General features: G+C 33.9%; 2 protein-coding genes across 10 annotated transcripts in view; both read left to right on the top strand.

Moving 5' to 3' along the window:
* LOC141399110 (uncharacterized) overlaps nucleotides 1-1,017 on the top strand; it is a 434,325-nt gene extending 433,308 nt beyond the window's left edge. The window contains exon 5 of the mRNA XM_073977224.1: nucleotides 1,005-1,017. The gene's annotated coding sequence lies outside the window, so the exon portion shown is untranslated. The remainder of the gene's footprint in view (nucleotides 1-1,004) is intronic.
* The window catches only part of Nrg (Neuroglian), a 294,047-nt gene extending 273,279 nt beyond the window's left edge, over nucleotides 1-20,768 (top strand). For 3 of the 9 annotated variants that reach the window (XR_012411769.1, XR_012411767.1, XR_012411768.1), the window contains 5 exons: nucleotides 12-176; nucleotides 378-755; nucleotides 823-923; nucleotides 2,427-2,633; nucleotides 20,496-20,768. Coding sequence is in view for 6 of the 9 variants with exons in the window: in XM_073977181.1 (XP_073833282.1) it covers nucleotides 12-176; nucleotides 378-755; nucleotides 823-923; nucleotides 20,496-20,710 (859 nt within the window). In the remaining 3 variants the exon portion in view is untranslated. Of the gene's footprint in view, nucleotides 1-11; nucleotides 177-377; nucleotides 756-822; nucleotides 924-2,426; nucleotides 2,634-12,858; nucleotides 13,005-20,495 lie in introns of those variants that run through there. The other 6 variants (XM_073977181.1, XM_073977184.1, XM_073977182.1 and 3 more) reach the window with 2 other exon arrangements.
* Nucleotides 20,769-26,851: the final 6,083 nt, after the last annotated feature.

Raw genomic sequence — 26,851 nt, forward strand, 5'->3', positions numbered from 1 at the left:
TTTACCTTCAGACACTTCATTGAGAAACGCACTTTGACAGAAGAATCCAAGGAACCAGCAGTACCCTATTTCGAATATCACCAAGAACCTTCGGACAATGGTTTGGCTAAATTCCGCATTAACTGGAAACCCAATACTGAGGGTCATGCCGGTACTCACTTCTTTACGCAGTACAGGTAAGATTTTTTTCCATCATTAAAAAGAAAATGCAAAATTCCACTAAGAAACCAGAACCAAGGGTATACCGGAAGGGACCTAATAAACGATCAACTAACCTTCCAAAAGTGAAAAGGAGAGAAACTTCTCGCACCGAGGATCCCTACCCGATTGCATTGTCTAACTCAATTATTATTCTTTTTTCATTTCCCCATTTGCAGGATCAAGGGTGAAACCCAATGGAATCAAACACCCGAAGAAAAGAATCGCGATTATCAAGAAGTTGCTGGTCTGGATCCAGAATCTGTTTATGAATTCCGTGTGGTAGCTGTGGATGGTCATTTCACGAAAGAAAGTGACATACAAGAAGTTGACATTGGTGCTGTTGAGGGACCCATAAAGGTGCCCAATGAGAATTTAGCAAATGCCGGCTGGTTTATCGGCATGATGTTGGCCCTGGCCATTATTATTATACTCTTTATTATCATTTGCATTATACGTCGCAATCGTGGTGGCAAATACGATGTACATGATCGTGAATTGGCAAATGGCAGACGCGACTATCCAGACGAAGGTGGTTTCCATGAATACTCACAACCGTAAGTTCAAGAAATACAACTCGAATTTCGAAATCATATTAAATTTGTCTTCAATTTTTTTCAATAGATTGGACAACAAGAGCGCTGGTCGCCAGTCTGTTAGTTCAGCAAAACCAGGCCTAGAAAGTGATACCGATTCAATGGCCGAATACGGAGATGGTGATACAGGTAGGTTTCCTTAACAAATTCTTAAAAACGCACAAAAATAGTTTTTTTTAAAAAGTTTTGAAAATTGAAGATGGGAATTTTAAATTATTAAAATTTAAATTATTTTTTTAATTAGAAAATAAAATTTAAAATTTGTATAAAATCATTAAAATTAAATACTTCAAATATTTATAAAACCTAATATACTGGTGAATTTAAATTTTTCAAAACTTTTAATTTTAATATTATTTTTTAATTGATTGATTTTTTTATTCGAAAATATTATAATTAATATTTTAATTTTAAAAATTATCTTGATTATTTTAAATTTAATTAATTAATTTAATTTTTCAAAATTGTCAGGCTTAATCCCATAGTCGTTGTTTTAATATTTTATTAAAACAACTTTAATTTATTAGTGGGAAAAAATTGGCGATGTTTACCAATTTAATTTAATTTAATAATTAATTTTTTTTAGAATAGAAAGACTTACGAAATTAAAATTTTATTTAAATATATCATATTTCGAATTTTATTTTGACAAATAAAATTGTTTGTTTATTAATACATTGAATTATAAATTCAATTTGTTAATTTAATACAAATTATTTTTTTTAAATTCAAATTAAATAATTATTAATTTATTAATAAATTAAAATTTGGAATTTTGAAAATTATTTATAAAATATTTATAATTTTTTTATTTTGAATTGAATTATAATTTAAATTTGTTAATTTAAAACAAATTATTTTTTTATTTTTAATTCAAATTAAATTAATTATTAAAATTTGGAATTTTGAAAATTATTTATAACTTTTTTATTTGAAATTCCTTTATCCATTTCTAAATTATTTTTTTATATTCGAAAATATTATAATTATTGTTTTAATTATACAAATTATTTTTTTTTATTTTAAATTTCATTAATTTAATAATTAAATTATATTTTAAAATAATTTATTGATAAATTAAGATTTTTAATTTAATGTTAATTCAATTTAATGTTAAACAATTTACAAATTGAAATTTGAATTAATATATTATCAAACAAATAATTTTACTTGTTTTTATAAAATTAAACATAAACCCCCTGTTTTTGTAACTATTTTTCGTTCGTTCGTCTATATTCGTAATAATTTGGACATCCATAGCTCAGCCCCTAGATGATATACAGATCTAATTCTTCGTAGACACGTTCTATATATAGTTAAGAATTCCTCATTCAAAAATCAGCGTTTCACATTTACGCTAAGGCGAGTAAATCGATCTACAAAATTTAACAATTCGTGTGAGAACATAATTTTTTTTACAAAAACAGGGGGTTAATTTCTTTATTTAAATTTTTAATTTCGTACTTCTTTTAATTTTATTTTTAATATTTTAATTTTAGTTTATTATATTAATAATTAGATTATTTATTTAAACATTGTTATTATTATTTTTATTTATTTCATTGTTTTTTTTATTTTTAATTTCCTTTCTTTCTTATTTACTTAATGCATTTATGTTGAAAATGAGCTTAGCTGGGCCACGTAAACTTCACCAAACTTTGCCCACACTCTCCGAACAGGCAGAAGAATCGTCTGCCACTAGTACTCCACTTCCTACTACAACATCGTCCATTGGCATTAAGAAATAGGCCAACAAAAAAACTGAAATATTCTAAATTTTATTATTTCAACATTAGATATTTTAAAACAAAAAAAAAACAAAAATTGCTTTGATCGAAGGTAAACCACAAGTTTATGCATGTCGTTAAATCGTTACTTTCAAATTGTTTTTATTAAAGTTCAACTTGTTCTGCGCTGCCTTTTGCCATTGCTCTTAATATGCCAAAAAATTAAAAGCACAATTTTTTTCGAAAGCTAAACAAAATTCCAAAACTGCAAACTAATAATTTTGAATATGAAAACATTTTCTACAATTAAGCTATTTCGTCCAAAAGCATTAGACAATTTTCCTTGCAGCAATTGTCTGTTTGTTGGAGGAAGAGCGAGGTGAGTCAACCTTTACCACTCAACATTCTCTCTCACCGACAAATTTATAATTACCGTAATGGAAAATTGCTCTAAATCTAAATCTTGTCAAAGTTTCAAAATCTAACCATGTCATCAGTCACAACTTAATACAAGTAAGTCATAAATCACGCTCAGTAATAGAAAAACGTTTTATAAGCTTGCAAACACACAAACGTTCCGACATGTTGGAATATTTCGACATTAAATAGCAAAATTCCTAGCATTTTAAGATCTATGACGAAAATTGAATTATTTTAATAACACACATAATTCAACAAATATGTTAGCTTTGCAATAAAATATTGTAAATGCTGCCAAGGAAATCGTAAAACTGCTATCCTACTCCATGTCCTAAGTGAAAAATTACGCAACCTCAACTGTACGTGACCATTAAAAAGAGGAAGCCTAGGTAATTGAGTTTAGCTGGGCCCTTGAACAGATGCAGCATAATCATTGATTACTTTACTATGAACTTCTGGTTGATCCATCCATTTTGAAATTGCCTACCCCAGCTCATAAATTATTGGTCTGTTGGAGCTTGAAAAAAATCTTTAAAAACCACTTTTATTGGTCTGTTGATGCTTGAAAAAAATCTTTAAAAAACACTTTTATTGGTCTGTTGATGCCTCAAAAAATTATTTAAAAAATCCACGTCTATTGAACTGTTGATGCTAGAAAAATTGTTTTAAAAAATCCAAGTTTATTGGTCTGTTGATGCTTGAAAAAATTCTTCTGTGCTGCATATAAAGTTGATGTCATAGTTGCCACACCTGAAACAGGTGGGTCGATAATTTTTCATATCGCCTACATATAACTAAGTAACGCACCGCATACGATCAAAAATGTGTCTCATTTAAATAATGTTTTTTGAGTATTAATTGATGAAATCCTTTGTAGATAATTTGAGTTGTTTAATCCCAGTCCGTCTGTATGACTATCTAGTGCATATGATAATTCTTGAACTGGTTGTTTAAACTTAGACTCTTTCAGGTACCTCCACCATAATATTTCCTCTAAAATGATGCGAATGATTAATCCAGAGGGAAGTAAAACTTAGGTCTTAACTTTGTACATCGCAATATTTCTTCGAGACATATGTAGGTTCAGCTTTCACTGATTCGGGTATCTTCAAAACACAATTTCAAACCTTTTGCAAAAGTACAGTTTAAGGACATGTTTCAAATCGTCGAATTTTTTTGCAGCAGTTTGTCCTCGTGGCTAATATTGCAACGTTACATTTTTTTCGGTGGCAAGTTCATACTTAGTCCCCGTCCACACTAGACCGATTTCATTGGGAAAATTTACTAAAATTATGCGTCCCTAGATCGAGTTCCATAGTAGAGCAATATCATGAAATTGCTCTACACCTTTTTCAAATGTAATTTGAAACAGTTTAGTTGTAATTTGTAACATTTCATTTGTAATTCGAATTATTCCATTTGTAATTCGAATTATTCCATTTGTAATTCGAACTATTCCATTTGTTATTCGTATTACACTATTTGAAATTCGAATTATTCCATTTGTAATTCGAATGATTTCATTTGTAACTTCAAATAAAATATTCGAATTACAAATGGAATAATTCAAATTTCAAATGAAATAATTCAAATTTTTAATGGAATAATTCGAATTACAAATGGAATATTTCGAATTACAAATGGAATAATTGGAATTACAAATAGAATTCTCGAATTACAATTAAAATATTTCGAATTACATTTGAAAAAGGTGCAGTGGGGAACTCGATCAACGAACGCCTAATTTTATGAATTTTTCAATGAAATCGCTTTAGTGTGGACCGGGCTCAAAACACTCAACAATCCTGCGGACACCAACTAAAATCACTGACGAGCATGATAACTTGCGAATTAAGTATTCGATTTGGCCCAAACTTTGAAAATTTCACGCACAAGTGCAGTTTAAAGACACGTCTTAGATCGCTTTGAAATTTTTTGCAGCCGGTTCTCCTTGATGTTAAATTTTTAGGACCTTAAATTTTTTCGGGAGCAAGTCCCAAAGCTCTAAAAAATCCCAACTAATTACTGATAAGCACGATAACTTACGAATTAAGTGTCCGATATGGTCTAAACTTTGGACATTGTTATATGACATATATCAGATTGACTCCCTCGGTTGACTCCCTCACTAAATTTCATTTTTTTTTTTTTTTTTTTTTTTTTTGAAAAGTGCTGTTCAATTACATTCCTCGGATAGCTTTGAAACTAATATGACTAATAAGCAGGTCTATATCGAACAATATCGAATTAGGGCTGATTGAGGATTGTTTTGAATTTTGTGATTCACATGTTGACGGTGTAATTATTTTCGTGGACAAGCCCATGCATCCTTTCATAATGACCCATATGGGCTATGTCGATCCATTCCATCAAGTACCTCCAACACCAAATTTCAATTTTTTTGCAATAGTGCGTCCTGACAAAATGGTCTCAAAACTCAAAAAATCTTAAGGTGACCAATTAAAATGACTGGTTGTTGTAACAGTGTTTTTATTATGTTTATATGTTCGTGCATTTGTTCAATCTGGCTCTGGGTCTATCTCCAGTTCCAGAAAAATGGCCGCTTCGATGGGATGTAGCCACAAATCCACTGGAGTTAGATGGGTAGGTTTGGCGGGGCATTTAAAAAGGTGTTGTGTGTCGTGCGGGCCCATGCCGCATACTGGGCATATGTCTTGCACGGCGCGATCGATTTCCGCCCAATACGAATTTAGGCGACTGCAATATCCCGAGAGTAGTTGAGCCAAAACTACTCTGGTTTGTCGTGGCAGCTGACGCTCCTCAGCTGCGATAGATGGAGGATGTACTCCGAGTACTTTATTCACACTATAATTGCTTAAGGCCTTGGCAACTGCATCCGTGTGAACGCTATTCAATCCTGCTTGATATGCTTGTTGATCTAGGGGTTCTCTCCTGTATCGTTGGACCTCTACCTCTAGAGCATGGATATCCTTCGTGATCTCCCTGAATGGGCCGGGCCTACCCACAAGATGGTGATTGGGATGGCTCCCACCATAACATCCAAGCAGTTACTGCAACGAAAGCATCTCATTGTGTTGCTTTACAGGAAGAATTTTTGCCTCCTCATGTAGATGGTCCACTGAAGATTTGAGGAGGCACCCTGTCGCTGTTCTCAGGGCGGCATTCTGGCAAGTTTGAATCTTTTTCCAGTTCGTATCACACAATCTCGGGGACCAGACTAGAGCCGCATAGCTTACCACAGACCGACCTATCGCGTTATACGTGGCCAACAAGGTTTCTTTATCTGCACCCCAAGTGCTGCCGGCCAGGGACTTGAGGACCTTGTTCCCACTTTTCAACTTGTCGCAGATAGCTGTGGCGTGTGCGCACAACGTGAATGTAGTATCGAATGTGACCCCTAAAATTTTAGGGCAGTTTGTGGTCGGAATTCTAGACAATTATGGGGAGATGGTCTGATCCAAGGGAAACGACGGGTTGCCAGGTAACGCCATTTTTCAGACCAGGTGACACGATGGTTATGTCAGGCGAACTGTGACACTCTCCTCTAATTCTGGTAGGGGCGTCCTCATTGACCGTGCAAAACGTAGAGCTATCAATCTGCTCAGCCAGCGCTGTACCTCTCTGGTCGTTTCCGAGGGCCGAATGCCACATCTCATGATGCGCATTAAAATCCCCCAGGACCAGACGATTATGAACTTGCAAGAGCGGGCTAATGTCAGGCCTATAATCAGGGATACAGTTATTTCTCGGCGGGGTGTATACATTCAGCAACTCTATCTCGGCAGCTCCACACCTGACTGCTACCCCCATACATTGCATGTACGGGTCATTAGAGGCTGGCTCAAGCGAGATAGGACTGTATTGAACAGACTGGTGCAAAAGGAAAGCTAATCCCCCACCTCCACATCTGGTACGATCATTCCTTATTACGTTGTAACCATCACAACGTACTGAGCTGTGGTCGTTCAGTATGGTTTCCTGCACCGCCGCGACCTTGTTCTTCTTCCGACTCATAAAGTGCGCTATTTCATTGATCTTACCTCGGAGCCCATTGCAATTAAACTGCAAAAAGGATGCATTTTCTGGGATTGGAACAACAACGGCTGGTGTTAAATGCTGCGCGTGCGGTTGCTGTTTGGGGGACTGCGGGGGAGTTTCGTAATCTGACGATGAAGGAGTTTCGTAATCTGACGACGACGACTCACTGGGGACTGTGTTCGCGCAGCAACATAGTCCCTATCGTAGTCCCTCGTGTGGGCAAGTCCAGAGCGCAACCACTTAAATGCACCCACTCCTGACATCTATTGCATGTCACCGAAGATTGGATATGGCTGAAGATGCGGATGTTACAAACCGAGCACAAATATTGATCCTGGGTTTTCCTCCGTCCCGGCACGGACCAAAAGAATCCGGAGCAGACATTCCGGGATATGCCGCTCTCAGCACAGAAAAACGAAACAACTACAATCACATGTACACTGAGGTGGCAGCCGCTGGCCGGAACGCTGATGTTGTGTGGTCCCGGGTCAATCTGGTACAGAGAACCCACTGCCGTGGGATGGAATGTGGACTAGATTGACTCCCTCACTTAATTTCAAAAATTTTTTCAAAAGTGGAGTTCAAGTACAGCCTCGGATCGCTTTGAAACTAATATAACTAATAAGCACGATAATTTAGGAATTGATCCGTTTCCAATTTAACTGAAAGTTTTAAACTCAAGTCAACTTCCAAGAAGGTCTATATCGGACTATATCGATTATTGGCTGATTGAGGATTGTTTTGAATTTTGTGCTTCACATTTTAAAGATGCAATTATTTTCGTGGGCAAGCCTATGTATCCTTTCATAATGATCCCATATGGGCTATGTCGATCCATTCCTTCAAGTACCTGCAACACCAAATTTCAATTTTTTGGCAATAGTGCGTCCTGACAAAATGGTCTCAAAACTCAAAAAATCCTAAGGTGACCAACTAAAATGACTGGTGGGGTACAATATCTAACAAGGGAATGATCCAGTTCCAAGATGAATTATGTGTGCGTCCATTCCTTCTGATATCTCCAACGCAAAAATGTAACACTTTTGCACTTTAATCCAGTTTAAATTAACTACTCAGATCGTCTTGAAATTTTATAAAATTTTTAACTGTGGAAAAATTGCCCCTCAGTAGTTGGCGACATTTCCTAAATATTCCTGCCAAGTTGTGTCTTAAGACACGCCGTTCGGACTCGACGCTAAACAGTAGGTCCAATATAAATGAGCTCAGGAGTGCACTTCTTGATATGAGAGAAGTCTCCCTTGTCCCTTCTGGGATGTTTGTAGAACAATTATTATTATGGAATAAATAGGACCACTGTTTACATACCCAACAAAACACCTAAAAACTTGAACTTGAAACTTCCAAAACTTCTTTTGTCATCTACAAAAATGCTATTATTTCTAAAATTAGGGATCTCTTCATAGTACATTTGGGACCACCACTACTGCTAAGGATATATCTCTCCCGGCATAGCCGACTGACACTTTTTTACTATTAACCAGTAAGGAAAGTATCAAAGTCGGGCGGGGCCGACTATATAATACCCTACACCACTGGGAATATGTAAAATATATATGGCAGCTAAATCCAAATCAGAACAGATTTCGATATAATTTTTCACATTTGTTTGTAGACCAAATCCCGTTACATAGTCCAAATTTCATCAAAATTGGACATATATAGCGTGTTTTGTGCATCAAATACCTCAAATCGGTCGAAAATATATATGGGAGCTATATGCAAATATGCACCGATTTCGATATGATTTGGCACAGTTATTTCTAGATTAACCACCGTCACACATTCCAAATTTCATTGTAGTCGGACAAATATAGCGCGTTTCGTGCATCAGATGCCTTTAATCGGCCGAGAATATATATGGGAGCTATATCCAAATTTGAACCGATTTCTATATAATTTGGCACACTTATTTCTAGACTAACCACCGTCACACATTCCAAATTTCATTGTAATCGGACATATATAGAGTGTTTCGTGCGCCAAATGCCTAAAATCGGCCGAGAATATATATGGCAGCTAAATCCAAATATGAACCGATTTCGATATAATTTGGCACACTTATTTCTAGGCTTGATTCCGTCGCACATTCCAAATTTCATTGAAATCGGACTTATATAGCGTTTTTCGTGCGCCAAATGCCTTAAATCGGGCGAAAATATATATGGGGGCTATATCCAAATCTGAACCGATTTCTATATAATTTGGCACACTTATTTCTAGGCTTAATTCCGTCGCACATTTCAAATTTCATTGAAAGCGGACATATATAGCGCGTTTCGTGTATCAAATACCTAAAATCGGCCGAGAATATATATGGGAGCTATATCCAAATCTGAACCGATTTCTATATCATTTGGCACGCTTATTTCTAGGCTTAATTCCGTCGCACATTTCAAATTTCATTGAAATCCGACATATATAGCGCGTTTCGTGCATCAAATATCTAAAATCGGCCGAGAATATATATGGGAGCTATATCCACATTTGAACCGATTTCTATATAATTTGGAACACTTATTTGTAGGCTTAATTCCGCCGCACATTCCAAATTTCATTGAAATCGAAGATATATAGCGTGTTTCGTGTATCAAATACCTAAAATCGGCCGAGAATATATATGGAAGCTATATCCAAATCTGAAACGATTTCGATATAATTTGGCACACTTCTTTCTAGGCTTAATTCCGTCGCACATTCCAAATTTCATTGAAATCGGACATATACAACGTGTTTCGTGCGCCAAATGCCTTAAATCGGGCGAATATATATATGGGGGCTATATCCAAATCTGAACCGATTTCTATATAATTTGGCACACTTATTTCTAGGCTTAATTCCGTCGCACATTCCAAATTTCATTGTAATCGGACAAATATAGCGCGTTTCGTGCATCAGATGCCTTTAATCGGGCGAAAATATATATGGAGGCTATATCCAAATCTGAACCGATTTCGATATAATTTGGAACACTTATTTCTAGACCGAATCCCGGCACACATTCCAAATTTCATTGAAATCGGACATATATAACGTGTTTCGTGCGCCAAATGCCTTAAATCGGGCGAATATATATATGGGGGCTATATCCAAATCTGAACCGATTTCTATATAATTTGGCACACTTATTTCTAGACCGAATCACGGCACACATTCCAAATTTTATTGAAATCGAACATTTATAGCGCGTTTCGTGCATCAAATACCTAAAATCGGCCGAGAATATATATGGGAGCTATATCCAAATTTGAACCGATTTCGATATAATTTGGCACACTTATTTTTAGACCGAATCCCGGCACACATTCCATATTTTATTGAAATTGGACATTAATAACGCGTTTCGTGCGCCAAATGCCTTAACCCAGATATGCCCATTGCTTGATCGTGATCATTTTAAAAGTATTTTTATATTATTTTAGAAGCAAATGTGAAATAATAACAGTATGTTTAAATGTTTTTTAAAAATTTTTTGAAAAAAGTGGTTTTTGAGGCTACTTTTGGACACAGGGTTTTATCATATAACTGGGAGTTATGGGACACAAAACATTTGACATATAGTCCAAAGACACCTTTTCGGCATCTAGTTAACGTTTTTTCGTAGTAGGCTCCACATCGTGTATGTTTTCGTTATAAAATTACCCAATAATTAATCGGTCATAACGCAAATCATTGTAAAAACTAAGCGATCAGTGGCAACTTCGATGAACTAGACCTCAAAACTCAAAAATAGTAGCTCAAAATAATGGAATCACATAATATCCCAAGAGCTACAGATGTGCACTGAGTATAGGACCAAAATAAACGGTACTTTGATAAACATAACATATCAAATTAGCAAGAATTTTGTGTGTCCTATATATAGGACGCTGGGCATATCTGGGTTAAATCGGGCGAAAATATATATGGGGACTATATCCAAATCTAAACCGATTTCTATATAATTTGGCACGCTTATTTCTAGGCTTAATTCCGTCACACATTCCAAATTTCATTGTAATCGGACATATATAGAGTGTTTCGTGCATCAAATACCTAAAATCGGCCGAAGATATATATGGGAGCTATATCCAAATCTGAGCCAATTTCAATATCATTTGGCACACTTATTTCTAGGCTTAATTCCGTCGCACATTCCAAATTTCATTGAAATCGGACAAATATAGCGCGTTTCGTGCATCAAATACCTAAAATCGCCCGAGAATATATATGGGAGCTATATCCAAATTTGAACCGATTTCGATATAATTTGGCACACTTATTTTTAGACAGAATCCCGGAAAACATTCCAAATTTTATTGAAACCGGACATATATAGCGTGTTTCGTGCACCAAATGCCTTAAATCGGGCGAAAATATATATGGGGACTATAGCCAAATCTAAACCGATTTCTATATAATTTGGCACACTTATTTCTAGACCAAATCCCGGCACACATTCCAAATTTCATTGAAATCGGACATATTTAGCGTGTTTCGTGCACCAAATGCCTTTAATCGGGCGAAGATATATATGGGGGCTATATCCAAATCTGAACCGATTTCTATATAATTTGGCACACTTTTTTAGATTAAATACCATCGCACATTCCAAATTTTATTGAAATCGCACATTTATAGCGCGTTTCGTGCATCAAATACATAAAATCGGCCGAGAATATATATGGCAGCTATATCCAAATCTGAACCGATTTCTATATAATTTGGCAGACTTATTTCTAGGCTTGATTCCGTCGCACATTTCAAATTTCATTGAAATCGGACATATATAGCGTGTTTCGTGCAACAAATGCCTTAAATCGGTCGAAGATATATATGGGGGCTATATCTAAATCTGAACCGATTTTTACCAAAATAAATAGCGTTCGTCCTTTGGCCAAAAAAACTATCTTCCCCAGTTTTCATGAGAATCGGACAATAAATGCGACCTGTACTTTGTTTAGAAAAATACATGGACAGACGGACATGCGTAAATGGACTACGAAAGTGATTTTAAAGGGAAAACATAAAATGAAAAGGGGACTAACATAAAATTTACTAATTACAGGTTCAAAACAACGTTCCCGAAACAAGCACATTTATGGTTACATCTCGAAACGATTTATTTTTATATAATTCGGCAATAAAACTATCTTTCAAATTGGCATCATGTTTTGCTATGGCTTGCGTTACGATTACAATTTTTTATTGATCATAAATTCTATTGATCTTATTGACTGCTTGTTTTTTTCTTACATTTTATGGCTGTTTCAAATTCAAACAATCAATCAATCATTTTTCCATAAACAAATCATCTACCGCCAAACAACAATTACAGAGTAAAATAAAAACTCAGCTCATTTTCATCAACATGCAACCAAAAATAAAACCTCTTCTAAATAAATTTTATTAATTATGCTATGTTAATTAAAAAAATAATTTTTAAATTTTTTGTTAATTAAAAAAAAGTTGTTTGTTACACCCAATAACTATTGTTAATTTTATTATATTCTTCCATGCATTTTATTTTTTTATTTATTAATTTGATTTTTTTCTTTTTTCTTCATTTTTATGTTTTATATTCTTCAACTACTCTATGTGTATGTGATCACCAATATCCAATGTGTAAAAAACAAATAAACATCACCCCAAATATGTGTGTAAATCGACAACAACAAAATATACGTGTGACACCCAAACAAAAACTGTTGAAAACCACCCAACCAACACCGTCACCACCACCACCCACCTCCACCAAATAATGACATCATGATCTATGTATAAAAAACATCATCATTTCTATATACTTTAAACGGAACATGTAATGCTTTTGGGGTCAATGTGATGCCTTGTGTTTTTATGTTTATTTGATATTTTCTTTTATTGAAATCTGACAATAGGTTTGAATGAAGATGGTTCTTTTATAGGTCAATATGGACGTAAAATTTAATTTAGTTTAATAAAAAAGTAAAAAAGTTTTTATATGTAATTTAAATTCGTAAGAACAGTTTGAATAAACCACCAATGCCCCCCATATTAAAAAAAACTCCCCATATTGGCAAAAATAAATATTCCAAAATTGTTAAAACAATTAATCTAGACATATACAACAATCATCACTTATCTTACCCTCCAAAAAAAATTATATTTTTTATTTGTATGTAAAAAAATTACAAGTAATTCAAAAAAAGAGGAAATCCAAACTACTGCCAGCAGCTAATTATTATTTTTATTATTTTCTTAATTTAATTTTATTTTTCAAAAAAAAAGTCATATAAGGCAATCTCGAATATTATTGTAAAACGACGAATCATCATTGGTAATCTCTAAAAAAAACTTAAATTTATGTTTGAAAAAATTGTGTAATTTTATTATTTTTTCTTTCCTCTCTAATAAAAACCAACAAATTGTGTAATTTTTTCCAACTCCCCACCTTAATGTATGTGTCTTTTGTTTTGTTTATTTTTTTTATAATAAAATAGTTATTATTGCTTAAAGTAAAACAAATATTTTTCTATAAGATTGTGTCGTATTTTTAATACATCCTTCACAGCAGCGCATCCATCCCTGTTACCATAACTCTATTACAACAATAATCTATCAACACTGTATTTTTTACTTTGTATTTCTTTATGTTTTTTATTATATGTGTAATAAGTATCCATGCTCTCTTTTTTATTTTTTCTGTTTTTTTTTATTATTTTTTTTTAATGTAATTCTGCATATATAGTTTTTATATAATAAATAACCTTAAAAGCTTAACATTAAACATAATTATTATTATTTTTTAAAAATTAGTAATCGTAAAAAGTATGAAAAAAACAAATCAAACAAAAAAGAAAGCATAATTTGTAATGTTTTTTTGTAATGTAAATTTAACTTTAGTTAAGTTAAATTTGTACCTCTTTTTCGTATTATAATACTATACGTATAATTTTTAAAAATAAATAAAAAACAATAATTAAAAAATCGTAAAAAACTCCAATAAAAAAGAAACAAAAAATATTTTATTTTTTTAGTTTTTAATTTTGGTAATGTATTTTACTTTGATTTTATTTTATTTTTGTTTTCCTTTTTAATTTCTTTAGCCTGTAAATATTATTTAATATTTGAATTTTAATTTTGAATATTCATTTCACAACCTCCCTGTGAAGTCATGTCTCCAAAGAAAGCAACTGAAGGTAGTAATTCTTTTTATTTCCTTTTGTTTTTATCATCAATCTTGATTTATTTCCTTTTTTATTCCCCTGAAGTATCTAAACATGGTTGTTGTGTTCCCTTTTCTGCATATTCAATATCAAATTTGCAATATCTTAATATCAAACCCTAATATCATTCTATCTTTGTAAAGAAGATGCTAGTGAATATGTCTCTGAACAAAACCCCACAACTCTCTATATGGCGACGGTTATGGCCATCACCATGGTCTTTAACAGATTACCTTGAAAACAATTACATCACATCTATTTGAGTTAAAATCACAAATAAAATCAATTTCGATTTAAAGTCTAAAATTTTCTTTGCAAGACCGGGTCTTTTCAGTGCATGATATATGGACTATGTCGATTTTCAATAACAAAAAAATTATCGGGTATGTTCTGAGACAAACTTCACCTCTCACTTTACACCTCAAGCATTTTGTTCACCCCATTTACTCCTACTGTTTGCAATTTTCTTGGGGCTAAGATTCATTAGGTTATTTAAAAAGAAGAGTACACCCTAGTCCATCCAAAAAATACTGGAAAAATAAGCGTAAAACAAAATGCTTGAGAGGTGAAGTCTGTCCCAGAACATACCCGTATATGTAAACAAAGACATAAAATGGTAAAGATTGGACAAGATGCAGTTTAAATTTAATATTACACCATAGGGTGAGTTTGTGTATAAGAGAACACAACGGCAACCAAAAACCAGTAAGGAAAGGATCAAAGTCGGGCGGGGTCGACTATATAATACCTTACACCACTGTGAATATGTAAACTATATATGGGAGCTAAATCCAAATCAGAACAGATTTCGATATAATTTTTCACATTTATTTGTAGACCAAATTCCGTCACATAGTCCAAATTTCATCAAAATTGGATATGATTCGGCACAGTTATTTCTAGACTAACCACCGTCACACATTCCAAATTTCATTGAAATCGGAGAAATATAGCGTGTTTCGTACATCAAATACCTCAAATCTGCCTAAAATATATATGAGAGCTATATCCAAATCTGAACCGATTTCTATATAATTTGTCACACTTATTTCTAGACTAACCACCGTCACACATTCCAAATTTCATTGAAATCGCACATTTATAGCGCGTTTCGTGCACCAAATGCCTTAAATCAGGCGAAAATATATATGGGGGCTATATCCAAATTTGAACCGATTTCTATATAATTTGGCACACTTATTTCTAGGCCAAATCCCTGCAAACATTCCAAATTTTATTGAAATCGTACATATACAGCGCGTTTCGTGCATCAAATACCTAAAATCGGCCGAGAATATATATGGAGCTATATCCAAATTTGAACCGATTTCTATATAATTTGGCACACTTATTTTTAGACTAAATTCCGGCGCACATTCCAAATTTCATTGAAATCGGACATATATAGCGTGTTTCGTGCACAAAATGCCTTAAATCGGGCGAAGATATATATGGGGGTTATATTCAAATCTGAACCGATTTTTCCAAAATAAATAGCGTTCGTCCTTGGCCAAAAAAACTATCTTCCCCAATTTTCATGCGAATCGGACAATAAATGCGACCTGTACTTTGTTTACAAAAATAAATGGACATGCGTAAATCAACTCAGAAAGTGATTCTATCTATATCCCTAAAAGGAACTATGGGTCTATCTCGCTTCCTTTTGCATGTTACAAACTAATGCACAAAGACATAACGCCCCTTACCACAAGGTGGTGTAGGGTATACAAATATAACATAATTTCATGTTATGTTCCTTTACTTTTTTAATGGTAAAAGAGAAATCTGTCAAAATTGCTCTCTCATGAACATTTTTACCAGAAAAGTAAAGGAACGAAAATATGGTAGATCTGTTGCCCTAATTACGACATTCGATTCGATCGAGTATTTACTCGTGAATGAAAAAATCGAACTATGAAAACCTATGTGTTCTCCAAAGAACATTAAAAAAGGTAGATGGTAAAATGCGTTTATTTGAAAGCAAAAATAAAAAAAAAAACAAAGTTATTATTGAAACAAATTTAATATCTGTTGAATTCGTTGAACAATACTTTGAGCATTAATTTCGGAATGAAGTTGTGCTAGAAAAATTTACGAAACGATTTATTTTTGTAAAACTTTTTGAGATTTTTGTAACAGATTGCTAATGAATCTACCTTTGTAAATGTACGGTTGGTGGCGCGAATAGGGTTTCACAGTTCGATTTTTTAATTCACGAGCAAATACTCGATCGAATCGAATGTCGTAATTAGGCCCCTGGTAGCAATGTCAAAAAGAAACATAAAAATTCAATTTTCTTCTTTTATTTCACAGTTATAAATTCTGTTTTGTCAGCGTTCGCCTTTTTCTTTTGTTTTTCGTTAATTTTTTTTCTTCATTGTGAAAGAATCGTCAAACAAATGTCGAAAATTCAGTTCTGCCATTTTTACCTGCAGAAATTTGTCTGTTAGCCTGTGGTAGAAGACAAAGGCATTTGTGCTCTCTCTCTCTCCTCTCTCACTCTCTTAAAAAGTGCTGACAGTTTTACAACATTTTGGGGTTAATGAACGCTTTGCAGGTTAAAAATGATAACCTCAGGTAAGTAAAGGAACACAGCGAATATTGTAACAAAACATACTCCAGTAGCAATGGAAATGTGTCATCTTGTTATATTAGTTCTGTTCCTTTACGTTAAAGAATCTTTAAGTTTTACCACTTTTTTACTCGAAAAGCGTTCCATTACTTCAGACGCCATACAATTCATTCATATGGAAGCAGTTTACAACTTTTACTACTTTTGCAGGTGTTGCCATTTTCAAAAGTAAATGAACAGACCAATTATATGGGGGTTATCATGAACGGCAATTCCCCGTGAATTTTTTCACTTTCTCCCTTAAGTTGCAACGGCGCAAAGACAAAACTCACGGGGAAATTTCATTCATGATAACCCTCTATATGTATCTTTGATGTAAATCATGCCTTTGAATTGATGGCGCTGGAAACATGTTTTTGCCAGTGTTGCCTTCTCTGTATTGATTGCATTTTTATAACAGTGAAGCATACTTTCAGGCGGTAACTAAAATGCTAATGCTATTAAAAGGAGGGGAAAATAACTATTCTTCAGTAATTACAAAGAAGTATCGACGTGGATTTTGGTCTCGTTCTCTTAATATCCTCAACCTTTAGCCTAACGAGGGTATATGCACATTGATATATGATCAACAATGTGTCTCATTCTAATAACACTGTGCAACACTGAAAATGGAAACTCTTAGTTGGATTTAGCATTGTTAGATCGGGTTTGGATTTTACAGCCTCATCTAAACCGGGCTAAAACGACCCTTTTTTCCATTGCTCGAGGCTTTATTTCAACAACTAATAAGAATGTTGCTTTGTGGTTCTCCGCAATATTATTGGCCTAATGAAGTAGAACTTAAGTGTCGAACAGATGAACTAGAAAAAACCGTATCTAGCGGGTGAAAATCGATAAAGTATATGAATGTCTGCATAATTTCTGGATCTCTGGTCAATAGCAGATAAACTATTGGGAGTCGAACCAAGTGACCTTTCACAAAAATTTTCTAAATAATGTGCTCAGCATTTCTTTAGAACATTCTAAAACTCTAAAATACTTATTTCTTGTTGTTTAGTCAGTATTTTATATTATACTTTCTACAAAATATATTTCATACGTTCACATTGCCTGTTTATTTTCATATTTGGGATTTCAAATTGTATTTGAAAAATATGCTAGAAACATATTGATAGGCATTTTACAAGAATGGAATGTTCTGAAGTCTTGTGAATAACACTCCAGCTGCTAATTTTTCCAAAGATAAGTCAACGAATAATGTAACAGTTTTGGAGATATGATGCGAAATATACAAAATAATAGAGTTTTCAAATATATCATGAATTTTGAGGCCAAATATGCAGTTTTTCTAGTTGATTATTTCTCTAAATATTTTTGTCATGATCTTATCTACAAGTTTGCTTCAGAGGTTTAAACAAGTTTCGAATTGGCTTCAGAGATATTGCCTAGATTTGCTGTAAAAAGTCAATATTTAGACCATAAAATCTAAACCCGATCTAACAACACAAAACCCTAATATGGTTTTTGTCGACTGGGTCTGTACTTTTTATAAAATCCGCATTAGAAATTGTTTGTACACAATTATCTCGAAAATGTTGCACAGTGTAATGGTTTTAGACCAATATGGAGTCGATTGAATCCAGTCACTTGCTGTAGCGAAGCAAATATGTTCGTTCGCATATCTTTTTTTAGTTATCTGGTTCTGGTTTCTTCAAAAATTCTGCAATTTGGACTGGCTGTAACTATAAAGAATCAAGAGACAGGTTGGTGAGTGATGTTAGCTGGAGGTTTTAATATTATTCCACTACCTCGGGCTACAATTGCATACGACACTGACAGCTATGCGGGACAAGATGACATCGGTGACAGGATCCGAGGTCAAGATCATACATCGCATACATTGCGATGTTTATGCCGTCTGAGGGGTGTGGAATTTCAAAAAGGCAAAGAGTTAACCGTTCCAGATATATCAGTTCCGGATATATGAAAACATTGTGGTTGTGAAAGCACATGATGTTGCCTATAGTATACGAGTGCTTCTGTTCGTCTTCCTATGCTCACAAGCATGGGAAATGTGTGTGGCGATGCCGATTGCTGCTGTAGAACATTCGCTACTGGCGACAGGTGTGATGATCGGCCTGTACGATTCAGATACAATATGTGTGACTAACGATGATTTCGCGTTTCGGGTGTCTTCTGCACATCGCTCATCACAGATTGTGGCGAAACCTTTTAGGCTGAGAGGGCTCTTATATGCACAGTAACTCGTGATCAACCGAAGTGGTAAAAGCTTTGCACCTAGCAATATTTTGTCCAATTTTAGTTTAAATTCTTAACGGTCCACTCCTTCGGGTGCCTCCTCCACAAAAGAACACCCAGTCGACACCAACTAAAATAACAGATGAGCACGACAATTTGAGTATCCAATTTGGCCGAAACTTTGCACATCGCAAAATGTACATCAAGTTGCAAGAAGGTCTATATCAAAAAACACCATCTGGTACCTCCCGAGAGATGTTTTTGTGGTCAATTCCATGCTTCATGACATAATGACCAAATAGTTCTAGAAAATCTTATGGTGACCAACTAAAATGGTACGGTAACTATCGAAAGGAGTGACTGACTGACATTGGCACAATCCTTGCTCATCATAATATTCCACTCGAACTTTTAAATCAATTTCGAAGATATACTATATTGGACAACTACTCACGGTACCGCCCTAAAAAAAGTTAAAAATGATTGCTTAAGGGCAGATTAAAGGTTGGACGAGGATTTTTTTTTTTTTTGAATTTTTCACCGAACTTAGTCCTTGGGAATCTGATTACAACGAAATAACGATCCAAGAGCTCTAACAAAGTCCTATGGTGGCCAACTAATTTGGCTAATAGTCACGATAACTATCGAAAGGAATGACTCCCGAGGTAGAAACAAATCACTTGTTTTAATTAAAGCAAAACCATTCAAGTTTCCATTTTACTCATAGTCGGGTCACAGTTGACATCGACGAAAGGCATTGTTACACGCCTTAAATCATAATGTGAACTATACAGTTCAAAAGTTTTTGTTTGTAAAACAATTTCTTAATCTCGTTTTTTTTTAATTTTAAAATAAAATGTTTTTAAATTTTGTTGTGGTTAAATTGATTTGCTTTCTGGAAAGGAAGAGAAGACTTTAGTTTTGAAATTCTGGAGGTATTTGAAGAATAGTTGGGGGGTTTAAAAGGTGTAGTATTTCGAGTAAATCTATCCCGGCGACTGCGTCATTCAGAACGTTGTCGTTTGTTAATTGATGAGCTATGTCCTTATTATATCTCTGCCTCTTATCTGGCATCTGTCCAATAATGTTGTTGTATTGAAGAATTTGCTTCTTCGTATTGAAGAATCTGCTTCTCTAAACTATGCAATTGATTTTTTAATTCCTATCGCTACGGAGGAAAAAAATCTGTAATCTTCTTGAGTAACAAGTTTTGTTATGATTTCGCACTTAAAACGAATTCTTATTTGAAACCAAATAAGTGATCAATTTTATACCTGCACTTCTTCCAAAATATTCATCATATTTATACGTGAATTTTATTGCCTTTTAACAAAAACTCGACCACTAATAATAAACAATTAAGTAACAAAAAATATAACTTTACTAAAATGTTGGTGTTTGGATCCTCAACTAATATTTTTAACAGCAAAGTTGAACAACTTTCCTGAAAACCTACTATGACATCCCTATTAACGAATGTTTATCCCTTCTTTTACAGGACAATTTACTGAAGATGGTTCATTTATTGGACAATATGTACCGGGTAAATTACAGCCACCTGTAAGTCCACAACCGGCAAATAATACACCAGCTGCCCATACACCAACAACAGCGACTACAGGTGCAGCACCAACGACTGGTGGTGGAGGAGGTGCTAACAATACCAATGCAACAACAGGTACTAATACTGGTGCGGTGGCAACTTATGTTTAAAAACAAGAGGAACAACAACACAACAAACAACTAATGTTGCAAAAAATTTAAGTGAAAATTAAATATAACAAAACGTAAATTAAAGTCCATACAAAGAAATAGATTCCTAAATCTAAAACAATTTATAATTATAAAACCGATAAGAAGAGAAATGAAGCGCAATTCAGAAAAACCAAAATACACAGTAATAATTTCAATGTTTGCTTATTTTTACAAAAATAAAACCAAAATGCTTAAAGAATTCTTCTTTTTTATAGAAATATGTATATGATTTTGCTTCTTTTTTAAATTTGTAAGTTAACGAGACACACACACACAAAAAATTCTAAAAAATATATAAAAAATAAAATTCGAAAAACGATGTAAAAGAAAAATCTCTAAAAAGTAAATCTAAACACTTGAGCCTTTACACAAAAAATTAAAACAAAAATTGTATGTACCATATATAAAAAACGTAATCATTATATATCTAAATTAATGTAATTAAGTTTCTAAAAAAAACATTTTAATTTTTAATGGCTTAAAGTAACAAACCAAAAAACTAATGGCCTGTTTCTCTAAGACGTTTCGAATTCAAATTCGTTCGAATTACTACCAAACTCCTGTTGTTGTAGAAAATGTTTGTGTGATTGAAAACAAAAATGAAACAAATATTTTTCAAAAAAAAAGAAGTTTGGTAGTAGTTCGAACTAATTTGTATTCGAATCGTCTTAGTGAAACAGGCCTTAAATATTAATTTATATACCATAGTATCCCAGGAAATAACCCTACTACCCACAAGATTCAAAGCAAATCAATTATTTCACAGAATTTTCTTAAATTTTAACTTTAAAAATGAGCAATTTTTGAGGTCTGCAAAAATTGCATACAAAAATGACATAGGAATTTTTGAATTAAAACTTGATTTGATTTAAAAAAATAGCGAAGCCCATCATGCTTACTATGTCGACTTTATTCCTTCGGGAATTGACGGCTATTTACGTAAGTTTTTTACCCTCTATTCCAAAAGGAATTACTTGAAAATGTGTTCTATGTTTGTTTTGGTTTGAAAAAATAGCAAAACAACTCATATGAAAATCGTGATTTTTGTTTGTTTTTTTTTTTACTTACGAAAAGATCTTTCACTATTCTCGTAATCTAAATTCCCTCCCCATAAAGCAACAAGTTCAATAAAAGTTCTACTTTGGAAAAAATGGTTAGGTTTAAATATTTGCGCCTTTAAAAACCAGTCACGCAAAATATCGCCATTTAAATTTAAATGTAGTTGCAAGGTCGTCGGCAAAACTTTGAAGGTGCTTATCTCGAGAAATATAGATCATACCCCAATATATATGTATATGTGTATTTCTGAATTAAAAATGATCATTAAAGTAAAACCATTAGAAGAGATTGAAGTCTTTAACAATGTATCAGTCGGCTGTGCGGACAGAGTTATACCCTCCGTCTCGGACCAAAACAAAAGAAGTAAACGCAATACTTCTGACGTCTATAGGGATTTTTTGAATTTTTAGGCCAATTGCTCAGGAAGTATCGATTCCTTCAACTGCACTGTGTTCAAACTTTGTGTGGGAGGTACCAGAAAGTGAGGTCCGGTCCGATGTAGCCAATATTCGGATATAATCCGAGTCTGTAAGAAATAATACAATGTGCAACGTTTGGACCAAATCGGTTTCGTAATACACAACCAATGCCGCCTACAATACACTGAGGGTTTTTTTCCACCATGATGTTGTGTTGCTTGGGAATCGAACACAAGCATTTAGTGCGGCTGTGCTTAACATTGCACCACGGAAGCCTACAATACTTGAGGGTTATTTTCGCCCCACCATTAACAATGTAATGTTGTCTGCCCTGACAACCATTCACGGACACTCCGTGTTTGCTTACCACTGCCTACAAGGTGCCAACCACTAGTCATTTCAGTGCGTTATCGTACACCTGTTTGACCAGTATGACAGGAAGCATGGACTTGTCCACGGAAAACATAATATGGCTGTACATCATCAGTATAAATTTCCAAAGGATCTCCGAACAGACCCTTAACTGCACTTGGACACAAATGTTGAACTTTTGCGGGGGAGGTCCGATATGGGCCATTTTAGAAGTTAAACTAACTTTGGGCAAAATATGACGATCAAATCGGTCTATCAGGTCGAGAGTTATTGTGATCTCCAACTACTACATATGGTGCCATAGGGGTTTATTACAACTTTCGGGCTGTTTTCCCAAGAAGTATGGACTTGCCACTGAAAAAACTTTTACTGTTGTAATTGAGACAGCGATTGCAAGTTGCTTCAACAGAAAACAAAGTTTGCCAAGAGCAGGTCTTAAAGTGAACTTATCCGAAATTGTGTGTGGGAGGTACCTGAAGGAATGGACAAATATAGTCCATATTCAAACCTGATCTATATCTGGTAGATATATTAGGATGCGTAAAGTATGTACCAAATCGTGCACACAATTTTTCCGAACATTTTTTAACTTTTGTGAGGGAGGTACCTGAAGGAGTGAACCGATATGGCTTACTTTCGAACTTTAACTAAGTTCGGACAAAATATTATGCGAGAGTTATCTTGCGCTCCAACCACTACACGCGGTGTCATAGGGCTTTTTTGAATCTTTAAGGCCATTTTCTCAGGAAGTAGGGTTTTGCCCCTGATGAAAATTGTACTGCCGTATGGGGGGCCGTGAATACAAGATGTTACAACAAGAATCAAAACTATTCGAGAGCAGGTTCTAAACTGAACTTTTCCGAAATTTTGTGTGGGAGGTACCCGAGTGCGTGGGCCGATTGAGTCCATATTGGAAACTCATCTGAGTTTGGTAGAAATTTCACGATGTGCAGACTTTGGACCAAATCGGTTCATCCGTTAGAGAGTTATCGTGCGCTCCGGCCAGGCAGGCAGACAGACGGACGGACATTGCTAAATCAACTCCAAATTGTCTGAAACGGATTTCGTCCAAACATACTTGGGGTCTAAAACCATTATTTCGATGAGCCACATTTTGCCTGTATGAAAATGTATATACACTCGTTAGCATATGTACATGCTGAGGATATAATGATCTCACCTGTGTACAATTATCCTCTTTCACCATTTACTGCTTTTAGTGATCCTTTGATAATTATAAAACCTCTTATTCATACATGGCAAAACGGATCACGAGCTTTCTTGCATTTCTTTAATTCGTTGCATAGTCTACGGATTTCTCTGCGAATGATAACACCAATTTTATGCAATTATTTTAATTAATTGTAATAACGATAACCAGCTTCACCAATATTTGGTTTTTTATATTGTAAAACATCTTATTCACACGCAGCAAAACAAATCACAATCCTTTAACATGAATAGACCCGTAACAAAATGTCATTTGCATTGATTTAACTTGTTGCATTGCCCGTGTGTTTCTCTACAACTTTTTGACAAATGACCCGCTTGGGCGATGGGCTAGTTCGGCATCGGAAACTCGTCGATTCTCAGCGTTACAGTAACTAGTTCCACTTCTGACCCCTCACAGTGCAATCAACTGTAAACTTTAACATGGGGATGTCATAGGAGGTAACCAATTGACACTCTATGCATTACCTGTAGGTGGTATTGTACTAGTTCCAGGTTTACAGTCATATACCAGTTTATTTATAAAAAAGTGGTGGGAAATAGTCACACAACTGACGCTTCGTCGTTTACTTGGGGATATATAGGTGTTAATTGGTTCCCTTCGCATTACTTATGGGTCAATTGTGAACTAGTACCACTTACCTCTAGTTTAGGACTATTTAAATTGCGACAATTGGAATTGCTAGCGGGTAGAGAGAAGAAGAGGGCGATTTGCATATTTCCTTCGTATTCCTTTTTTATACCAGAACAATATGAATAATATGTACGAATATATTCAGTCCATCAACACTAGCTTCTGTTATTGGATACTTCATTTATATTAAAGTTATGAAGAAAATGTAAATGTGAATTATTTATACAATTCGTCGTTTAAGTTAAGTTAATTAAGTCGCAACTGACGCCTCCTCGTTTACTTGGGGATAAAAAGGTGACAATTGGTTCCCTTCGCATTACTTAGGGGCCAATATTTGTACTAGTACTGATTAGAACTAGTTCTGGACTACTTAAATTGCGACAATTGGAATTTTCGTCCCCACAGGGGACATCAAAAGCACAGCAGAGTACATAAGAATTTCTCTGAGAGTTCCATTAATAAAAAGGATGACATTTGCATTGCCTTTGTTTGTTGCATAGTTTTAGGGTTTTTTAATGAATTGTAAATTGTAATTAATTATTTAAACACTTATTAAACTATTAACAAACTACTCTATTGAATTTTTTCCCCAACAGCTGATGTTATGAGAGCATAATCCGTTGTTAAAGGAATTGTGTAAAATGACATTTTAGAGAGCGGGGTCTTAGTGGATAGCAAAGTCAATCAAATCAATGAGTATTTCTTGTCAATTTTGCTAAGCCCGCCGTGGCCCCCCGTGACGCGAAAGACAATTTATTAAGTCAATAATCACTGAGAAGAGAAAGATCTGCCAAACTTCGTGTGGACAATTAAAAATACATGTCATTGGCCGCACTAAATATGTAAACTCCCACAACTGAAGCAATAAAGGCATAGTCCGTCATTAAAGGAATTGTTAGAAATATCATAAAATAGAGCAAGTGTTTTGTTAGCCATAGCCATGAGTGTTCTTGTCACTTTGCAGTACACTGTGGGACCAAAGACGAATTTATGAGGCATGATGTCGATTATGAGAAAGGCGGATCACTGCCAATGTAATAAAATAAAAAAAAACTTTTTTGCTATTACATCAAAGAACAAAACAAAAGTTTTCACACAGCTAAAGTAAACATTAGGTTTGGTCGTTTTAAATTAGAAAATGTAATGATCTGCGAAGTGAACACTTTTCTAATAAAATTTGTTAAATTTGTTTGCAGTGCACTGTGACACCAAAGACGAATTTATGAGGCATGATAACGATTATTAAAAATGCGGATCACTGCCAATGTAATAAAATAAAATAACTCTACTTTTTTTATTACATCAAAGAACACCATCAAGTAAACAAAAGTTATCTCACAGCTGATGTAAACATTAGGTTTGGTCCTTTCAAATTAGAAAAAGTAATGATCTGCGAAGTGAACGCTTTTCTAATAAAATTTGTTAAATTAAATGAAAGACATGGTAAATTAAAACATTGTTTTTTCATGTAAATCAGTCAATAAATGTGCATTTTCTTCATGTACTAGGTAAAAGACCTACGCAGGAAAATTAAAAATTTTCCTGAGGTAGCCTTAGCGTTCCTTATTACAATGGTACACAATTATTATTGGGAAATGTATACTTTCATGTTTGCGGGCATTCGAAATTCTTCAAAAAATATAAAGCAAGCAAATGCCTAGAAAAATCTTTCATAGACAGGACATACAACTTGATTTGCTTCAATTCTGCCGAAATTGTTGATACGCTTTGAATATGTTTTCTTTTAAATTGATGAAATTTATAGCATTTTCCCGTTTATAAGTGTAAAATTCAATAATTGACATACAAAACAATATGAAAATATATTATTTACATATATAATTCTATTAAAAAAAATAATTGAAAAAAGAAAGGAATTTTTTAACATATGTATAAAATACATAATAAGTACGAACAATTTATAATTAAACAAAAATAAATGTAATCTTGTAATAATAAAAAACCAAGCAAAATAATAATTTCAAACAAAAAAACAATAGAAATTACAACTCATTTTTTACATAAAATAAATAACGAATCGTCGGGGCGGAAGCCAAATAATGGCAAAACAATAGGTCATAATGATTTAGAACAGTGAAATTAGTTAAAAATTTCAGATATACCAATTCTTTATGATATATGAGACCATTGTTGGTCTTCCGTTCCAAAAATTATACCCTTCTGAATATTACTCTTAAACAAAAAAAAAACTATTGTGTTCATATACAAAAAAATTGTTTCATAACATTTTAAATTTTATATTAAGTGATGACTATCCTCTACATGGGAAGTTCTTTTTTAATATTTACTACTATATACTTTGTTAGAGAAAACATGTTTTCAAAGTGAAGGGAATTATATTTAATTTTTTATTAAATTTGCTTT

This window comes from Musca autumnalis, unplaced genomic scaffold (assembly GCF_047663935.1).
Source record: "Musca autumnalis isolate F117 unplaced genomic scaffold, ASM4766393v1 scaffold_3, whole genome shotgun sequence".
Taxonomy (NCBI): Eukaryota; Metazoa; Arthropoda; class Insecta; order Diptera; family Muscidae; genus Musca; species Musca autumnalis.